The sequence below is a fragment of the Myotis brandtii genome, unplaced genomic scaffold (assembly GCF_000412655.1).
Source record: "Myotis brandtii unplaced genomic scaffold, ASM41265v1 scaffold56, whole genome shotgun sequence".
Classification (NCBI taxonomy): Eukaryota; Metazoa; Chordata; class Mammalia; order Chiroptera; family Vespertilionidae; genus Myotis; species Myotis brandtii.
Window position 1 is genome coordinate 1,841,937 of NW_005370080.1, and position 18,871 is coordinate 1,860,807.

Consider the following 18,871-nt stretch of genomic DNA (forward strand, 5'->3'; position numbering starts at 1 on the left):
GAGAGAGAGAGAGAGAGAGAGAGAGAGAGAGAGAGAGATACTGTGCACCACTGGGATTTAAGGCAGACACTGCAGGATTCTGTAAGATCAGGGAACCTATACTTTCAGAATCCACAAGTTAGTGAATCTTCCAGTTTATCTTTTATCTCTATTTGCAGCCAGGAGTCTTTGGAATTTTCTGACCAGCTCAGATGCAGGAGCAGTTTTGCAAGAGCTATGAGGTTTCTTACTGTCTGATACAGGCATCTTCATGACTCAGAATAATTTCGGACCTCCTACCTTGAAATCTGTGTAAACTATTTAAATCTCAGAATTGAATTGATTTCGTGATGCTGTGGATGATTTCATACATGTAATAGGATGGTACAGGTTTCTGTCTTTGGAGAATCACTTGCTTTTTAAATTGTTGCTATTGTTCTGGATTTAAAATCCTATTTGGATGTTAATAGTCTTCTCCCCCTTGTTCAGAGGCTTTTGCCAAATTAAATATGTGAGTAGCAATGACTTCCTAGCACAAAAGTGGCCAAGACATTGCCTGTGCCTAGCTTGTTTCAGTTGTATTTCCCAGTAGCTATTTCTTGCTGGCTTGTCAGCATTTGCTGCCTTCTACTGGACCATGGTCAACCAACCACTGCTCACGGGGATTCTCACCACATCTCCAGCCACAAATATGTCACCGTGTCAAATTGTGGTGTCTGTCTCCCAAAGGTGTTTCTTTTATCTCTCTTGGGTACAGTGAAGCCTCCTCATCAAATTCACACCAAGCTCATAGGTTCTTACATCTGTGATGTAAATTTGATGGATATGACCATTATTTCCAAATAACAGCTCTGGCTTTAAGGTTTGTAGCTGAAAGAGGGTTTACCCTTTTGCTATTCCTGGACATTTTGATATAAAAAAACGCAACTGGGCCCTGGCTGGTTTGGCTCACTGGATAGAGCGTCGGCCTGGGGACTGAAGGGTCCCAGGTTCGATTCCGGTCGGGGGCATGTACCTTGGTTGCGGGCACATCCCCAGTAGGGGATGCTTCTCTCTCATTGATGTTTCTGACTCTCTATCCCTCTCCCTTCCTCTCTGTAAAAAAATCAATAAAATATATTAAAAAAAAATAAAATAAAAAAATGCAACTGGGACAGGGACTGAATATAAAATGAACAAAATGTCCCCGTCTCTCTCCTATGCTGTTACGTATAGACACTAGGAGGACCACCTGGTTGGTAGCAGATGCCATAGGTACAGGGCAGCTCGGCCAGGGCTGAAATGCAAGATGTTAACAATCCCTAATGTCTGGAGTTGGGGGAGGGGAGCGATAGGGGCTGGCCATTTGCAAACACAAGCAGCTCTGCTTCTCCAGCTGAGCTCTCTAAGAGCGTACCCACTAGGCACCTGTGGCTAAGTCAGTTAAAATTCAACAGCATTTAAAGTGCAGTTCCTCAATCAGACTGGCCACCTCTGAAGTGCTCAAGCACCCACGTGGCTGGTGGCTGCTGTCCTGCACACTGTGCTGCTCTACAGGAGGAGGAAAGGCAGCGTGCTCAAGCACCCACGTGGCTGGTGGCTGCTGTCCTGGCCAGCACAGGTGACAGCATGCCCACGATTGCCGAGAACGCCACTGGACAGCACCGCTCCTGGCAGACGTGGGAATCACACAACGGGCCTAATGCACACGCAAAGGTGAACCCACTTCTGGAACTGAGAGGTTAAAATGCTGCCGCTAAACGGGTCCACATCACCACGAGTGGTCAGTGTAGTGGATAATATTTCCTTTAGGGAAACCACAATGGTGGGAAGCCTGGGTGTGGGGACGGGTGACATGCGAGCAGCAACACAGGACTACGCAGGTGGGCATGGCCTTCGGAGACGTCCTGAAGTCTCATAATGGAATCTCAGCTCCCCGGGCAGAACGGGGAGAGCCTGGGCTCAGGTGAAGGGGAGTCGGGAAGGGGGGTCAGGCTGGGGAAGGCAGGCATCCCTGAAGAGCAGAAGAGGCCAAGTGTCTGGGAGATCATTGCTAACATTTACTGAGCACTTACTCTGGGCAACAGGCAAAAAGCCCAGATTGGAATGTGTCCTTTGATCCTCCAACAGCCCTAAGAGAGAACAAGCAGGGGCCGAATGGAGTCAAAGGGTCTGCAGTCCACGGGTCTATCCAGACACTCGGAGGGCCACCTGGTTGGTAGCAGATGCCTTCCATCGAGCGCCCTGGGCTGGGAGTAGCGAGAGGGGATTCAGGGGAAGCACGGCCTTGCCGGAGGAGCAGTCTAGGATCCTGCAGTTAGAGTCCGTCAGAAAGCAGGTCCAGAAAGACAAAAAGCTGCCCTGTACTTTGTGCTGATAAAAAATGAGGAAGACGGACCAGAAGCCTGGGCTTGGGGCGCCTGGGAGAGTGCCGTCGTCTAAAAGATATTCATGTGGGTTAAGGTCCCTCTGACTCACACGAATCCTAGGCAAAAGCATGGAATCAGGAAAGGTTTTCTAAGCCTGCACAGCTTTGCTTTTATTAGCTACCAGCCTCCCAAAGTTGCTTTCTTGTTACACACGCCAGTGCAGCTCAGTGGCTGTGAGGGACCAAGCATAAGAAGGCTGTGGGCACGTCGGTGGAGCAGGGATGCCCACCATGCCCAAGGTCCCCTGCCCTGTCTTGAATTCACAGAAGGGGTGCATATAGGCCGTTAGAAAGGGTGGTATTGGGGTGGATCTTCCGAGGATAAGTCAGCAGGCTGCAGCTCTCTCAAGTCGACTGCCCCTGCAACACAGGCTTATGAAAACAACTGTCAAAATAGGGCAAAAAAGGTCTAGTGGTTATCTCCAAAATTTCTGGCAAATGAGATATGAGAGTGAGCCTGGAGAGGCTTCTGGGCAAGCTTTTCTTGCTCTTAGAAAGAGATGCCAAGATCCTCTGGATATTGTGTCTCATGCAATGCCGGAGCAACTGCAGCCACCGTGCTACTCTGAGGGGCTGCGGCCTGTGGATGGCCCCCTTAGCCACGGTGATCAGTTCACCAACCCCGGAGCCGTCCTGTCACTGGACTTTATTATGTGAGATTCGCTCACTGACTCACCCACCCACCCATTCATGCAATAAACATGAAGTAAGTAGTGACAATGCCAAGTGTTGCTCAAAGCATTTGGAATACTTTAGAGGACAAAACACAAAGATCATTAGTCTACATTTGCTTTACTGCTTCAGCCTCCTCGGATGAGGGTATTTATTACCCGAAAGCAGAAGCATCTTAAGGTACATGCTGCTGGCTGTATACTGGCTTCACAGGTAACTAAAGAGGCTACAATTAAGCAGCATGAACATAATCAAAAGGTCACTTCTCAGCCCTGTTAGACGTGTCTGCACTTGACACTTTGGACCTTCTCCCCCCCACCCCGCTGCTCCCCAATCATTGAACCACAGCCTCTTGTCTTGGCTTCCATAATGCTACACATTTCTGGTTTACTCCCCAGTTTGGGAGCACTTTTCAGTCTTTGAGGGTTTTTCTTACTCCCAGACCATTTTTCCCATTCCCAGATCATTCAGTGCTGGGTGTCCATGGGGTTTTCTATCAGGACCACTCATTTTCTCATTCTACATCTTCAAGAAATGTCATTAATGAAGATGACTTCATGAGCATTTACACGGACAATTCCATTCCTGTATCTCCAACCCAGATCTGCCTCTTGAGCTCAGATCTGTGTATTCAGTGGTCTGCCTAGACATTTGGACATAAACCCCATGTGGCCAAACCACCACAATGTTTTGTGTCCTAAGCTCACTTCTCTGTGTTCCCAGCTCAGAATGTCCCTGTGCGCCCCAGCCAGAGTCCTGCATGTCAGCCATGCCTGAACCCGCTCCGGCACTCCCCATCTAAGCAGTCACAGGGCCCTCTTGACTCCATCGTCTATTCTCCAGTGTGTCCTTCCTACCCCCCACAGCCCGGCTACCCTCCTTCCGGCCATCTACCATCACGTCAGCTGAATCCCACAACGGTCCGCTAACTCATCTGACTCATGTCTTGGTCTCCCTCCAAGACCTTCTCCCCATAGGTAGAGTGATGAGGCTGCAAATATGATCGTGTAGAACCCCCCCCAAAGCTCCTGGCTGCTCTAAGGAAAAAGAATAAACACCTAATAATTTCCCTGCCTGCACCATCTCCCCCCACTCACCCTCACCTTCCAGAGAGCTGGACACTCTTTCACTTATCCCAGCCCGGTGCCTCCACATGTGCTGGTCCTGCCACATGTAACATCCCTGCTCCCTGTCCCATCTTCTCTATGATAACCCTTATATTTCAGGCCTCCTCTAAGACACCACTCCCCGCAGAATGCCTTCCCTCAGTCTCCTGGCATGGGTGGGTGAGTGATGCCTTCTGTACCTTCCCCACCGAACTGCTGAGTGCCCGAGCCTGTCCTCAGGGCTGTGTGTTCTCTTAGCCAGGAGGGCCCGGCTGTCCCTGCTGGTATTCCTGGTGCCCAGACTGGCGCCTGCAAGATAAGAGTTATTCAACAAAAACGCAAGAGGTGAATCAATTTACTGGGGAATGCTTGCTCATTGCTCTAATAATAATTTCATTACTTTTTTTTTTTGGCTTGGGATAGTGATTTTCTGAAAGAACAGGGTTGCTTACGAGAAGTTTGGTCACAAGTTCTCTTTATTCTCTTTATTGCTTAAACCGCTTTGCAGTTACCCCACTAGGGACAATTTGTTGTATCAGGGGCTACGCAATGATTATATGTCACTGATGCTGAAAGCAAACCCTCTTCATTTTCTCACCGTTACTCGAAATCACAGCTTTTGAGAACATGCCATTTCTAGGTGAGACATCAATAACAGCTAACCATGTGACAAAATAACTGCCTGGTAGAGGTTGTGAAAAGCATTTGCCAAAAACTTCTAGGACTTTCAAAAGTCGGCACATCTGGGAAACCAGATTAAGAACAGGATTTCAGGAGGCTCAAGCTGACTACATTGTCTCGTTTGATACAGAGAATTATTTTTATATTTAAAAATTGTTGACCTATTAATGTAAATACCAGGCTCTTTTTTCTTGACTGCCAAGAACAGAAAATGCAGCCTCTGCATAAAAGAGTTGTCCATTCCAGGGAGCCCCTGCTTGTGTTTATAATTAAAATGAACACTTTCTAAAATGCTGCTCTAACTTGATTAAGGGGAAAAAAGCATACCTCACTGCACTTCATGATTTGCTGTGAAATGTTGTCTCTAATTCCCAGCACCCAGTGGAAACTGACGTTGCTCATTGGCACACGTCAGTTCTGTTTTTCGTGCCCCCGATCCTCTCCCCCCAGGTGTAGGTGTGACTGCAGCAGAGACCACAGGTGAGCTGCGTGGCCTCACCTGTATCACTGCGGCTGCCACACACGCCCGAGTCTCGCTCCCATCCAGGGGGTGGACGTGGGTGATGTGCATGGCGGTGTCGTCTCAGTCACGGCAGAGAGATCGTCTCCTGCCTCTCTCCTCCCCCTGCCCAGGGGCATATATATTCATGTGCATTAAACATACCCATCCTATAAGAAGTTGTGACACTGCGATAGAACTGAGGTTTCATAGGAAACCTAGTGGTCAAACTACAGTACAATTGCCTTTGTTATCCCGAATATTTTTTAATCACACCATTATGTTTATTCATAGAAATGATTTGCAATAACCTAACAGCGATGTTTATTAAGATCCTCTGGCTACCAATAGGCCACATATTACAAAGATTTTCTGGGTTTCTCTAAGTTCCAAATGGAGGACATGTGGTCTTAGCAGGGTGTTCAGAGTCCACACACACTGGCTCTGCACCCTCAGGTGGGTCAAAACCTCGCTGGGCTGCGGCTGCTTCATCTCCACGTTGGAAAAATCACAGGAGGTAGGCCACGGGACCTCCTGAGATCCTTGTTAAGTCCAAGAAATGCTATTACTATTTTACTCATGGCCAAACAGTTCCCTGTTCTCAGGAGATTTTTCTCTGTATCACTGAAAAGCCACTATTTGAAAGTAGAGTATTTAGCATCCATATACATAAATAAACAAATGATATAATAGTGTCTATTAAAATAACGGGCAATAAAGTTTCATGGGCCGTAAACTGAATACACCAGGGGGATGCGAGTTCCTAGTGTTCGGTGGATAAACCACGTCATGTGAGCCTGCAGAGAGCCTCGGGACTGCAGCACGTGTTGGTCTGTCAATGAACATTTACCGAGCATTAGCTATATCCCAGGCACCGTCTTAGGCACTTGGACTATCTCAGTGAACAAACCAGACGAAGATCCTGCCTGGTCTGGTAGAACTTTCATTTCAATAAGAAGAGACAGATGAGAAAAAGTTGAGCATGATAAACAATTTATAGAGCATGTTTGAAGGTGATAAGAGAAAAAAAAAAACAGTAGAGCAGAGACAGAGGACTGAGGACTTAGGGAAGGAGGTGGTAACTTAAAATCTGGTGGTCCTAGGGTAAGCTTCATTGAGAAGGTGACATCTGAGCAAAGACTCAAAAAGAAGTGAACCATGTGGATGGAGATCTGGGGAAGAGGATTCTGGGAAGAGGGCGTGGCCAATGCCAACCTCTAGGGCTGGACAGCAGGGATGGAGAGATGCCACAGAGAGAAAGTTACCAGGAGGTATGGCCAGGGAGTTGAAGCAACTTAGGGGTTGGAGGGCCAGGCGTGGAGGGCTTCGTTCTGTCCTAGGAACTTGGAATTTCTCTTAAATGTGAAGCCACTGCAGGCTCTGAGCAGGGATGATGTGCTCTGATTTACGAGAAATGAGAGAGGCAAATACAATACAAAGGTTTTAATTTTAAAGAAACACTGAGTTAATTTAAAGAACTTAAGAGCTCATGAATTAGGTTACAATTTGTTCTGAAGTAGCAGTAGGACCAATGCTGCTGGTTCAGCTACTGATCTTTCATTTAGGTCTCTGTCCAAATATCACCTCCTCCAGAGAGCCTCCATGATCGCATTTACCTAAAATCATCATTCTCCCTCTGAGTTTGTCTCTTTAGCTGGCTGCTTTATTTTCTTACACAGTGTTTGTCACACCTTGACAATATATCACATGCTTGTTTAATTATTCCCTGTAGTAGCATGTGAACTCCTCGAAGGTGAGGATTTCACTCTTTTGGTTATCACTTTAGCTCAACACCAATTTGCTGAATGAACCAATGAATGGCCCAGGGGCATAGGGGAATCCTTGAGTTTTAGTTCACAAACAAATAGGCCATGAGATTGGGGGATAAACAGTTAAAAATAAACTGTCCATCAAATTATAGATTATGTTCCACCATTGATTTAACATTTTTATATTTAATGTTTGAACCTCACCCCACTGCTATATAAGTATTCTGGAAAATTTAGAAAATGGGAGAAAAACAATTTATAATTTTATGCTCCTATAGACATCACGACTAACATAATTAAAAATTTTTTTATTATATAGTTTTCAAAGATAGCCACATTCTTACATGGCCTCAGTACATCCAAAGATAAAATGACTTTCTCTGGTTTTCAAACTTTAACCTAAAGCTCCTTTGGACTCTAAACTTATGGGATTTTTTTGTGTAAACCAATTAAAAATTACAAGCCACTGAGTAGCGTATGCTCCCCACTTCTGACATATTGTATTAAGTGAGGAATTCCTGTACTAGCTGCTATAGACACTTGGGATAACACTGCCTCTTCAACCCGAGCTCTCATTTTGCCGGATTTGAATTTATGGCCCGGTTTGGGACTTTAACCTGCTGAGAAAAATATCAAGAACCGAGGAGCTCTAGCAGAGAAATAAAACCTCATTAATTCTGAGTTCACCCTGCTGCCCCCAAAGTGACAAATTTCAAATCACTACAGTGTATTTTTATCCTTTGTATGAACTAATGGGTATTACTAAGCAAAATCAATAATGCGAGGAAGTTGGAAGAGAAAAGCTTATCTACCAAAGTTAAACTGCTTTCTACCATGTTAGCACAAAACAACGTGATTGCAGCGTGAGGAGGGGGCCTTGCAGCTGCGCTCGGCGGCCGGCTGACACAGGAGTGAAAAATCAGTGGGCTGCTGTCGGGGATCACACATCTCTGGTGGACACCATTCTGCTGCCAGGTGACTAGAGTCACATTTGCTAACACAAGAGGTGGTGCATAATGAGGAATTGCCAGCCAGGCATATGGAATGGCTTCTCCAAATCTAGGAAATTTATCTTTGAAATGAACAATTTGATAAATGATTAAGGTCTCTTTGCCACTTGCTGTTCACTCAGGGTGTGCAATAATTTAATTTGTTTTACCCATAAGAATCCCAGATACAGTGAGGTGAATGATGTCGTAGAAAGAAAAGAATGAACGACAGGAAAGCAACCCATTTGGAGACTGAGGAGAGGCAGGTTGGAGGCGTGAGAAAGACATTAAACCAGGCCTCAGGGGGCTGGGTTCTCCTCGGCCACTGACATTGGTAAGACCATTTTTTCTTTCTTTTAATCTTTATTGTAGAAAGTATTACATAGGTACGGCCACTGGTAAGACCATTTTTTTCTTTCTTTTAATCTTTATTATAGAAAGTATTACATAGGTCTCCCCCCCCACATTAACTTCTTCCAGCCCACTCCTATCTCCCCGCTCCCAGGCCCTTGCCACCCCGTTGTCTGTGTCCACGGGTTATGCATATATGCATTTAAGTTCTTTGGTTGATATCTTCCCACCCACCCTCCCCTCCCTTCCCTCTGAGGTTCAACAGTCTGTTCATGCTTCTGTGGCTCTGGGTCTATTTTTGATCATAAGTTTATTTGGTTCATTAGATTCCATATCTGAGTGAGATCATGTGATACTTATCTCTCTCTGACTGGCTTATTTTGCTCAGCATAATACTCTCCGGGTCCATCCATGCTGTTGCAAATGGTAAGAGTTCTTTCTTTTTTTTATTGCTGTGTAGTATTCCATTGTGTAAATGTACCATAGTTTTTTTTATCCACTCATCTGCTGATGGGCACTTAGGCTGTTTCCAAGTCTTAGCTATTGCAAATTGTGCTGCTATGAACATAGGGGTGCGATATCACCCCACACCTGTCAGAATGTCTATCATCAACAAATCAACCAACGGCAAGTGTTGGTGAGGTGTGGAGAAAAGGAAACCCTAATATAATGCTGACAGTAATACAGACTGGTGCAGCCACTGTGGAGTTTCCTCAAGAAATTAAAAATGGAACTCCCATTTGACCCAATCATCCCACTTCTAGGACTATATCCTAAGAAATCAGAAACACTCATTGGTAAGACCATCGTGAGAGATCTTTGCACCTCAGATAAAAGGGGACAATGATGTTCCCTCCTAACTTTTGGGCCTATTGACCTAGGGTAAGGCATGTAAAGAGTTTTAAAAAATGTCAATAATGATAATAATGATGAGACTACCACTGATAATGGTATGGTAACAATTTCTTGAGAATTTATGGAATGATAGCTACGATTCTTACTTTACATGTTGTTATGGACTGAATTGTGTCACAGCCCCACCCAAGAATCATATATTTTTTAAATTTTCTTTTTAATATATTTTTATTTATTTCAGAGAGGAAGGGAGAAAGAGAGAGAGATAGAAACATCAATGATGAGAGGGAATCATGGATCGGCTGCCTCTTGCAAGCCCCCTACTGGGGATCAAGCCAGCAACCCAAGCATGTGCCCTTGACCAGACTGAATGTGGGACCCTTCAGTTTGCAGGCTGATGCTTTATCCACTGAGCCTGGCCTGCGCTCTCTTGCAGTCTGGGACCGCTTGGGGGATGTCTGCCTGCCGGCTTAGGGGATCAGGCCTAAGCTAGCAGGCAGACATCCTTCTCGCAGTCTGGGGCTCTTGCAGTCTGGGATCCCTTGCTCCTTACTGCCTGCTGGCAGTGGAGGTGGGAGAGGCTCCCATCACTGCCGCTGCGCTCGCCAGCCATGAGCTTGGCTTCTGGCTGAGCAGCGTTCCCCCTGTGGGAGTGCACTGACCACAAGGGGTCATCTCCTGCATTGAGCATCGCCCCCTGGTCGTCAGTGCATTTCATAGCAACCAGTTGTTCCTCCAGTCTGTTTGGTCAATTTGCATATTAGGGTTTTATTACATAGGATTATACCTGTAGTTAGGCACCAACCTTCTCTCCGAGGGAATGAATATGAAGAAAGGAGTTTGGAATGAAGCATGAAGACTTAAGGTCGGTATGAGAAAGGCTTTGGGCTTTGTACAGAAAGCAAGACATTGGAGAAAAGTGACAAAATTATGGATTCTCTTTCCCTGGAAAGCTTACTCAATCAGAGAAGCTGTGCTTGGGTGTGGCCTTCCTCAGAAGCAGGATAAACTGGCTCACCATAGGGATTGCGTGGCCTCAGGAGGCTCTGAGGATTATAGAAGTTCGTTTGAAATAGTACGACTTCACATCCTGCCTCCAGATCCCCTGCCACGAAGCAGGGCCAGAGCGGTGCCTCTTCCTGCTTGTCCCATTTCTCGGCAGCACGTTGTGCCAAGAGAAAATACTCGAACAGCGCCACCGGGAAGCCCCGTAACAGGAACGGGTGAGTGAAATGCACCAGGGGAGTAGGGACCGACTCACTGAAAAGAGATGGCGCCAGAGAGAGGCACCGCAGGTGGAAACACACCTGCCTTTCTGAACTGAACACAAACGAGGCCTGCAGAAGACCTACAACAGCAGGGCAGACGGGCTGTGTTGTCAGAACTACAGGATCACCCTTGTTATCAAGATGGATCTTTAGAGCAGACTATGTGCTCTAATAATACGGCCCATCAAATAACACTAGCCCGGAGGAAGAAGATGTGAAACAGACAATTACAAGATTGGAACCAGCAGCCTGTCATTTCACTTAAAGCTTTCAGTGATGTGTGGCCCTGGGAGAGAAGAGAGAGTGCAACTCAAAATAGCAAAACTCTTAGAAAAAAGGAGTGAAGAATAGTTACTATACTGTGTGAACCACTCTATGCATTTGATTCAAAGGCAGTAATCCAATAAGCCAAAGACACGCAGTATTCATTGGCAAACACTTGTGGACACATTCACAGAACACTGGAATCGCTGTAACTATTGGCTTTTGAAATATCACATATGCACAGTTATACTTGATAATTTTACTCACTTTGATTTCTCCTATTGTGGGAAAGTGGACTGTCCAAAAAAATCTGTTAGGGAAATTCTAGATGCAGGGGATTTCTGACACTTGTCTTGCGAACCCCAGTGTCTGAAAGAGCTTAAGCAATTACATTCACGCCAGCTGTGTGTATTCGAACACCAGCAGGCTCACAAGCAGTACCCACATCATTCCTGGAGCCATGTCGTTTTTCTTAGCATCCTGTGGTTTGATTCCAATGCTGGGAACAAGAGAGCTTGTGTCCCCGCCTCATATAATGCTGACAGCTTTATCACCGTCTGCCACATTCTCTTTTCTCTCCAAAACTGTCTGGAGTTTTACAGGCTCAAACCCTGATAAAGTGATGCAGAAAACTGTATCCAACTCTAAGAAACACGCACCCAGACTCCATGCACGCCTTCCCAGCCCATGGAGGGTGGACCAGTTCCCCTTACCTTTGTCATAAATTTCCTTCAAGACTCCTCGTTTTATCAGCTCCTCTCTGCTTTGCCTCATGGATATTTTCCTTTCCAGCGCTGCAAGCAAAACACAAACAGAGAAGCGGTTGTGAATAGGCAACAAAAACGGTTTTCAAAGGAATCATATTTCAACATATTGAAATGTAATGTATGGGAAAGTTTGTGTAAATTCTACTTTACTAGTAAAAAGTTAATGATATCAGCTAACATTATAATGATACTATGATCAGCATTTTAATCAGACATTTCACTTAATTTTTAAAACGATCTTCAAATTACCTATGAGGTAGGCATTATTATTTCATTTTACTGAATCCTGATTTACGGTTGAGGAAACTGTAGCAGAGAGAAGCTCAACCACCTGTCAGTCACAAGGTCACTGAGAAGAGGAACCAGGATTCAAATCAGAAACACTACCTCTGATCTCAGTTTAACCTCTGCCTCGCAGTGCGTTTCCTGAGTGTGGTATTTTTTCATAGCTGGGATTTCTTTCTTAAAGCTCTAGTTCATGTAGATCTGGCCTCACTGAGGAGTTTTTGCTCCCTGGCTATTACAAAAATGGTATGAAATTATCTCCTAGTGAGCTCTTTGGATGGAGAGACAGAGGACTACTGCTGTCCTCTCTACCCTCCAAGTTGGAGCCCCTGAGTGAGGAATGAACTGTTCAATCACCAAAATGCACCCCCCACCCCTTCACTGGAACCCAAAAGCTCCAGCAGGTGGGAACTGATGGTGGGAAAGGGAGATTTCCTCTTGAATCAGTGGGCATGATAGAGGGCAATTCAAGTGGAAAGAGAACACAGAAGTGGAGCAGTGAGGGGCAGCACTAAAGGCAGGCCTAGGGCCCCAGGTGGGCGGGGCAGGGAGCAGCCCATAAGAAAGCCATTCCAGCAGCTGACACTGCGGTTCTGGGTAAAGACCCAGTGCAGGGAAGGCAGGTGATTTTGGTTGCTTTTGTCAGTTTGAGAATATCCACATCATTTCAATAGACAGTTATTCAGGAGAAAAGCCAGCTATAAAACAAGGAAACTATTTTATGTAGACAAATTCAGATACAGACTAGTCTCCCTGTCTCTCTCTCTCTCCTTCCATCTTATACACACACACACAGTATAATTTAGTGCAAATAATACCAATAAGAACTAGGAAGCCAGCAAGGGAACAGGGATGGCGATTCTATCTCGGATACCCACGGGCTGTGACCTTAGGCCACTCTGCGGGTCTGGGATGCGCTCAGCCCCAGCTACTCTGATGTAAAAGGCTCAGGTGGGACCTGGACATCTGTATTGTAACAGAAAGCTCTCTGGGCTATTCTCAGCCATATCGAGACTGAAAATCACTGATGATATATTTTGGGACTTACTATTTTTAAAAAGTTATGTTCTAACTCTTTCTGTTAACTTACAATGAATTAAGGGGTACAAGACAGAAAAAGAAATGTCAGGTTAGGCTACACTTATATATAGCTTACTGAGAACATAATAAAACAGATACATATAGATATATACCCACAGAGGTGAGGGCAGGAGGGTTGTACGGGAGGACAAGCATCAGCGGTGGAGTGTAGGGACCCTGGAGCAGTGTTGATTTGGGGGCGAAGGAGGAGTTTTGACCCATACCCAATGGCATGTTACACAGTGGCAGGAGAGCAGAAAGATGTTCTTTATGTAGAAGAGGAACAACCAGAGAAGGGAAAGCGAACGGCCTCCAGCTAGGTTAGAAAGTCCTGCCTGCTTTAAAAAGACTGGCTGCGGCACAGTGGGAAAAGAGAGCAAGGGGAGACGAGTGGGGGTGGGGGTAGGGGGAGAGGGTCGGGTGTTAAGCAAGAAGTTTGTTACCAGGTCTTGTGGGTGACACAAAGATGCGCTTTGCCACCCTGTACTGAACCACATACATTGAACAGATTTCTCTTGAACAGAATGGGGTTTCCCGGGGCTTTTCAAAACCACAGAATAAAGTGGATGGACTGGATCCACAGTGCTGAACAGAGTACCTGCAGCAAGAGGGGCAGGCCCTGGGCATGGAGTTCCCAGGCTGCAAGTATCCGTAGAACACAGACGGCCTCAGGCCACACACTGGGCCGTCAGGACCTCAGCTGTCTCACCGCACTCACTCAGCAACAGGGACCTGCTGCCGGTGGGGAAAGCCACGCTGCTGGGTCCGGAGGTGATGATGAGCAAAGGGACAGTCCCTACCCTCATAGAATTTACAGTCACCAAATGACATTACTTAATGTGCGATTACAAGCTGAGAGAAGGCCCCTTAAAAGAAAGGGACATGGTTCTACCAGAACGTATGATAATTAAGCTGGAGCATTAGAAACGGTTTTTCTGAGGAAGAGACCTCAGAGACCTCTGAGCTGAGTTTGGAAGAGGAAGATATATGGTCTCAGCAAATGACCATCAGGCATGGGCTTCGGGGAAACACTCCAGACCTAGCAGGCTGGGCAATGGTTCTTGATGGAGAAATCATGGTGCCGAGGACAAAAGGAGAGCAAGTTGATGTAACTGCAGCCACCAGCACCAGGTGGAGATGGGCAGAGGGGCTGGAGCATGCAGGGCCTCATGGACCTTGTTATTCTAAGGACAGTGGGAATAAATGATACTAGCTGAGTATCTGAAAGATCATATCCACTTTAGTGAGAAAAATGGGTCAGAAGTAGGCCAAGTGGTAGGTGATTAGGTCAGTTTGGCAGGAGATGATGGCAGTTTAGACTAAGATGCTGGTGACGGAGATGGAGCCAAAGGACGCATTCAGGGCACCTGAAGGTGGCAGTGATGCCATGACTTCAGGTGAAGGATTCGACGTGGGATGTGAAGGAAAGAGAGAGGGGTCCAGGACAACTCCTTCGGTTCCTGACTTGCATAGCTGAATGGATGGTGGTGTCTGTCCATTACTAAGGTAGGGGACCCAGGATGAGAATCAGGTTTGGAGAGATGATGGAGAGCTCAGTGTTAGCCATGCCTAAGAGGAGACATCAAGCATGTGCCAGGGAAATGTAGTTGGATCCTTCATAAGATGAGGATGGGAGTTAAATGAGACTGTGCTGTGTGATACTGACTTTGCTAGACGCTCTCAGGTACCAGCGCTTCTCATCTTTCCCATGGAAAGACTCCTGATGGCCAAGGAGTGATGCCAGGGGCGCCAGGGGTCTGACTGAAGCTGCCTGTCCTAAGCACGCCATTTCTTTACCGTATTGAGTCTTCCCTTCAGAACTAAGATAGACCTCATATAATGTATCTGCTCTTATGTAAATACGAAAGTATTCCCTGCCCACCACCACACATTTCTAAGTTTGATTGACATTCTTGGAAGAGATGGCTTATTTATTCTCTGGCTTTGTGCATTTCCTAGTTCAGAACCCTTTGCCCAGATCATTTTGAGAAGGGTGGAATGTCATGTAATTTAACGTATTCCACAATACTTACCACAATCCTGTGAAATATTATCATCCCCATTTTACAGGTAAAGTACCCGAGGCCCAGAAAAATTAACTTTCTCAGAGCCACACAGCAGTAAGTGTGTGGTTCTAAGCAAGTTAATGCCTCTTCCCTCCAGCACCCCACCTCCCCCCCATGATACCACATTGTTATGAAGATGGCTATAATGTATATCAGGCTCTAAATATTACCTAATGTATAAGGCTCTAAAACTGGAAGACAATTTTGTGATTAGCTTGTTTGGGGCTCAACATCATGGTAAAATGACATAATTACACTTTAGTTTTAGGAGCTTCTCCCTTCTAAGGCACTCTTTACTCACTATCTCTTTTAACAAGGTATGTGTGATGCCTCTCTTTTAATCTTGTTTCTAGTAGACCTTCCAAAGTTAGAGCGAAGTTTAAATGGGACCAAAGACAAACTCACTACCGCTCCAGGGAGTGAAATAAAGTGGGTTGTTTGGTGCAGAAGGTCAATTCAGATCATTTGAGCTGGTCTACTATGGAGCCATAAAACACAGGGAGAAGAGGATTTAATGTGGGGAAAATATAATGACCAGCTCACCAAGGCTGGGTCCAATCCTCCCTCACCAATAATTTTGGTTTGGGGTAGAATAAAGACAAAAAGAAAAAATAAAGCCAAGATATGGAAGCAACCTGAGTGGCCATCAAAAGATAAATGGATAAAAAAGATAGGGTACATACATACACTGGAATATCACTCAGAATAAAACCATGAAATCTTGTCATTTGTGACAACATGGATTGACCTAGAGAGTAATATGCTATGTGAAAGAAGTCAGACAGAGAAAGACAAATACCACATGATTTCACTTATGTGTGGAATCTAAGAAAGCAAATTAAACAAACAAAACAGAAATAAACTCATAGATACAGAGAACATTTTTATGGTTGCCAGATGGGAGGGTTTGAGGTGGGGTGAAAAGGGGGGAGGGGTTAAGATGTGCAAACTGCCAGTTATAAAAACAGCCACAGCTTACTGATGTGAAGTACAGCCTAGAGACTATAGTCAATAATATTGTAATAACTATGGATGGTGTCAGGTGGGTACTAGACTTATTGTGGTGATCACCTTGTAAGTTATATAAATGTCTAATCCCTATGCTATACACCTGAAACTAATATGTTGACTGTAATTAAAAAACAAAAAAGGTAATAAAACAAAAAAAAAGTTATGAAAAGTTAAAGAAGCCAGAAGAAGAGGAGCAATGCATTGGGGAAAACGGAAGAGGTAACGTGTACTACTCCTGCTCAAAGGACAGCAGGAACACATCAGATAAATGGGACTCGAGCATGATGGTGAGCCAATCCACCAAGGAGTGCTGGTCTTTGAGAGGTGGGCAAAGGACGTTAAAAGAATAAACCTATCCATCTCTTTAAAAAAAGAAAACTGAGAAACTGTCTTGTTGGCAAAAAGCATATGGGTGAGTAATATTTTCGTATAAATGAAAAATAAAGTCAATAAGGACTTATTTTAAAATAAGAAAATCTATTTAAAGAATAAGGGTCCCTCCCTCTAATGTTTTTCCATTATTAAAGCACAAGGCAGTATAAACTGAGTGACCACATGTGGAAACATTCTGGTGTAAACGTTTTTGGTTAAAAAACTGGATTGTGGTGATGGTCGCACAACTGTTAACGTTTACTAAAATCCTTGAATTGTACACTTATAGTGAGTTAATTTTAAGGCATGTAAATTTTACCTCAATAAAGTAGTTAAGAAATAGAAAAAAAAGTGACCACAAGGAAAAATTCCAATAATGGCAAAAACATCAGTTAAAATTAGTAAATCTAAGCAGACAATCCTATATAATAAAAGCCTAATATGCTAAGTGTCTGGTTGACCAGTTGGCTGTTCAACCAATCAAAGCATAATATGCTAATGATATGCTAAGGCCGCTCAACCGTTCGCTATGATGTGCACTGATCACCAGAGGGCAGACAGTCAACCAGTCAACCAGTGGCTATGACATGCACTGACCACCAGGGGAAGACGCTCCAACCTGTAGGTTAGCTTGCTGCTGGGGTCTGGCCGATTGGGACTGAGCGAGACGGGCTGGACACACCCTGGAGCCCTCCCACAGTCCCTCCCTGGCTGGCCAACTTCCTGTGTCCCTCCCCGACCCTGATCAAGCACTGGTGGAGCCCCTCAGCATGGCCTGTGCCCTCTCGCAATCCAGGACCCCTCGGGGGATGTCGGAGAGCCAGTTTCGGTCCAATCCTGCAGGCCACTGGTGCACGAATTAATGCACTGGGCCTCTAGTTATATTAATAAACTTTAGGCCATGGTAAGCAAGAGGACAACATTAAAATAAAAGGATTGGAAATATAGCACATACTGGCAAATTTCTATAAACAATTTTTAACGTCTAACATGGTGGTACCAAAATACCATATAAAAAGCAGGACTCTGATTACCCCTCAAAATGAAGACACAGCGCAGACAGCGCCAATGCAGCTCCTTGACCTTTAGAGCAGAACTACGTTTCCTGGCTGCAGTAAATGCGGGACACTGCCATAGGCTTTCGAGATGGTCCTATGGGAACTAAAACACTAAAACAAAATCACATAAGCCAGCAAATGTGCAAAGACTAATTTAGGGACATCCAGTCTAAGTTTCTATGCCAACTATGAGATAGACTAAAGGTTAGGAAAAGGGAAAAAACGACTAATTTGCTTTTATAGACTGACAAAAAAAAATTAGTGGAGTAGATCCAAACACATCAAAGGAAGCTTCACACATCTCTCCTGCCTGAAATGAGTGGGAGAGGGATTTCTCAGTCACTGTACCAAAAATAGCCCACAATGGCACCCCCCAAAACCATATCAAAGCTTGCCAAGTCCAAGGACGACTTTCTAAGCTTGCCATCAAACTCTACCTTACTATAAAATCCATGCAGAAAACCTTGACAGGCAGTTATTCCATGCCTTTTTGTTTTCTGGATGTTTGAAGTCTTGAAGTCTTGGGGCCTTGCTGATCTTGAGGAGGCTGTCCTTCCCAGGGCTAGCCAATTCATACAGAGAGTGAAGGACTGGCCTAGGAGTGCACCTTTCATATGCAAACCAACCAATCCAGAGCCCACACCCTCAACCACCTCCTTTATCAGTTCTATAGGCCACTGTTCCCTCTTGCCCTAAGAACCATTGGGGCAAGTAACAGATCACTAGAGACTGTCACTGTGCCCCAGAGGTCGCTAAAATGATTCAAACCAGGTAAGTGAGCTTGCTTACCCTGCCCTGCCCATTCCTTCCCATAGAAGCTACAATAAAAGGTTCTTGCCCATGTTTTCCTACCACTCTCTCTGTCTCCTGACAGATCCTTTCTAGGCTAGCGCTGCTTCCCCATATGGCCCCTGTGGCATGGCATAACCCTTCCTCTTGGGATCTGTGAGTCTAGCAAACTATCTTGTCAATGGCAGGTGTCTCCTGATCTGCAGGCCCACACCTGAATAATCATAAGAGCTATGTTTTAAAAACACCCATCCTTGCACTGGTTTGTAAGCAAAGAAAAATAACTAGGGGAGTTTCCACAGCTTTATGTTCCAATCTATTTTTTTTAATGTGTTTATATTTGAGCAAGTGCTTTAGAAATGGAAAGGCTGGTGAAAAACTGATCCTAGGCAGCAAATTCCCCCAGACCCCGGAGACTAACGGATAATGGAGTGATAGTAGTTCCAGTCTAATCACTTTTGTAAGTTCTTCTGAGGCACCACTGCAGTCCCTGCCACATTTACTGAAAGCCCGTTCCCCATCATCTCGCCTTAATTATTTTCCTAGTCTCCTCATCCACATGGGTTTGTGCTAAGCCAAGGAATCCAAGCGTCTTTGATGTCG

At 45.2% G+C, this 18,871-nt stretch overlaps 1 protein-coding gene across 7 annotated transcripts in view; it reads right to left on the reverse strand.

Moving 5' to 3' along the window:
* Positions 1-18,871, reverse strand: part of PHACTR1 (phosphatase and actin regulator 1) — a 545,765-nt gene that overhangs the window by 94,453 nt on the left and 432,441 nt on the right. For all 7 annotated transcript variants that reach the window (XR_001364461.1, XM_014549553.1, XM_014549554.1 and 4 more), the window contains one exon: positions 11,554-11,634. Coding sequence is in view for 6 of the 7 variants with exons in the window: in XM_014549553.1 (XP_014405039.1) it covers positions 11,554-11,634 (81 nt within the window). In the remaining variant the exon portion in view is untranslated. The remainder of the gene's footprint in view (positions 1-11,553; positions 11,635-18,871) is intronic.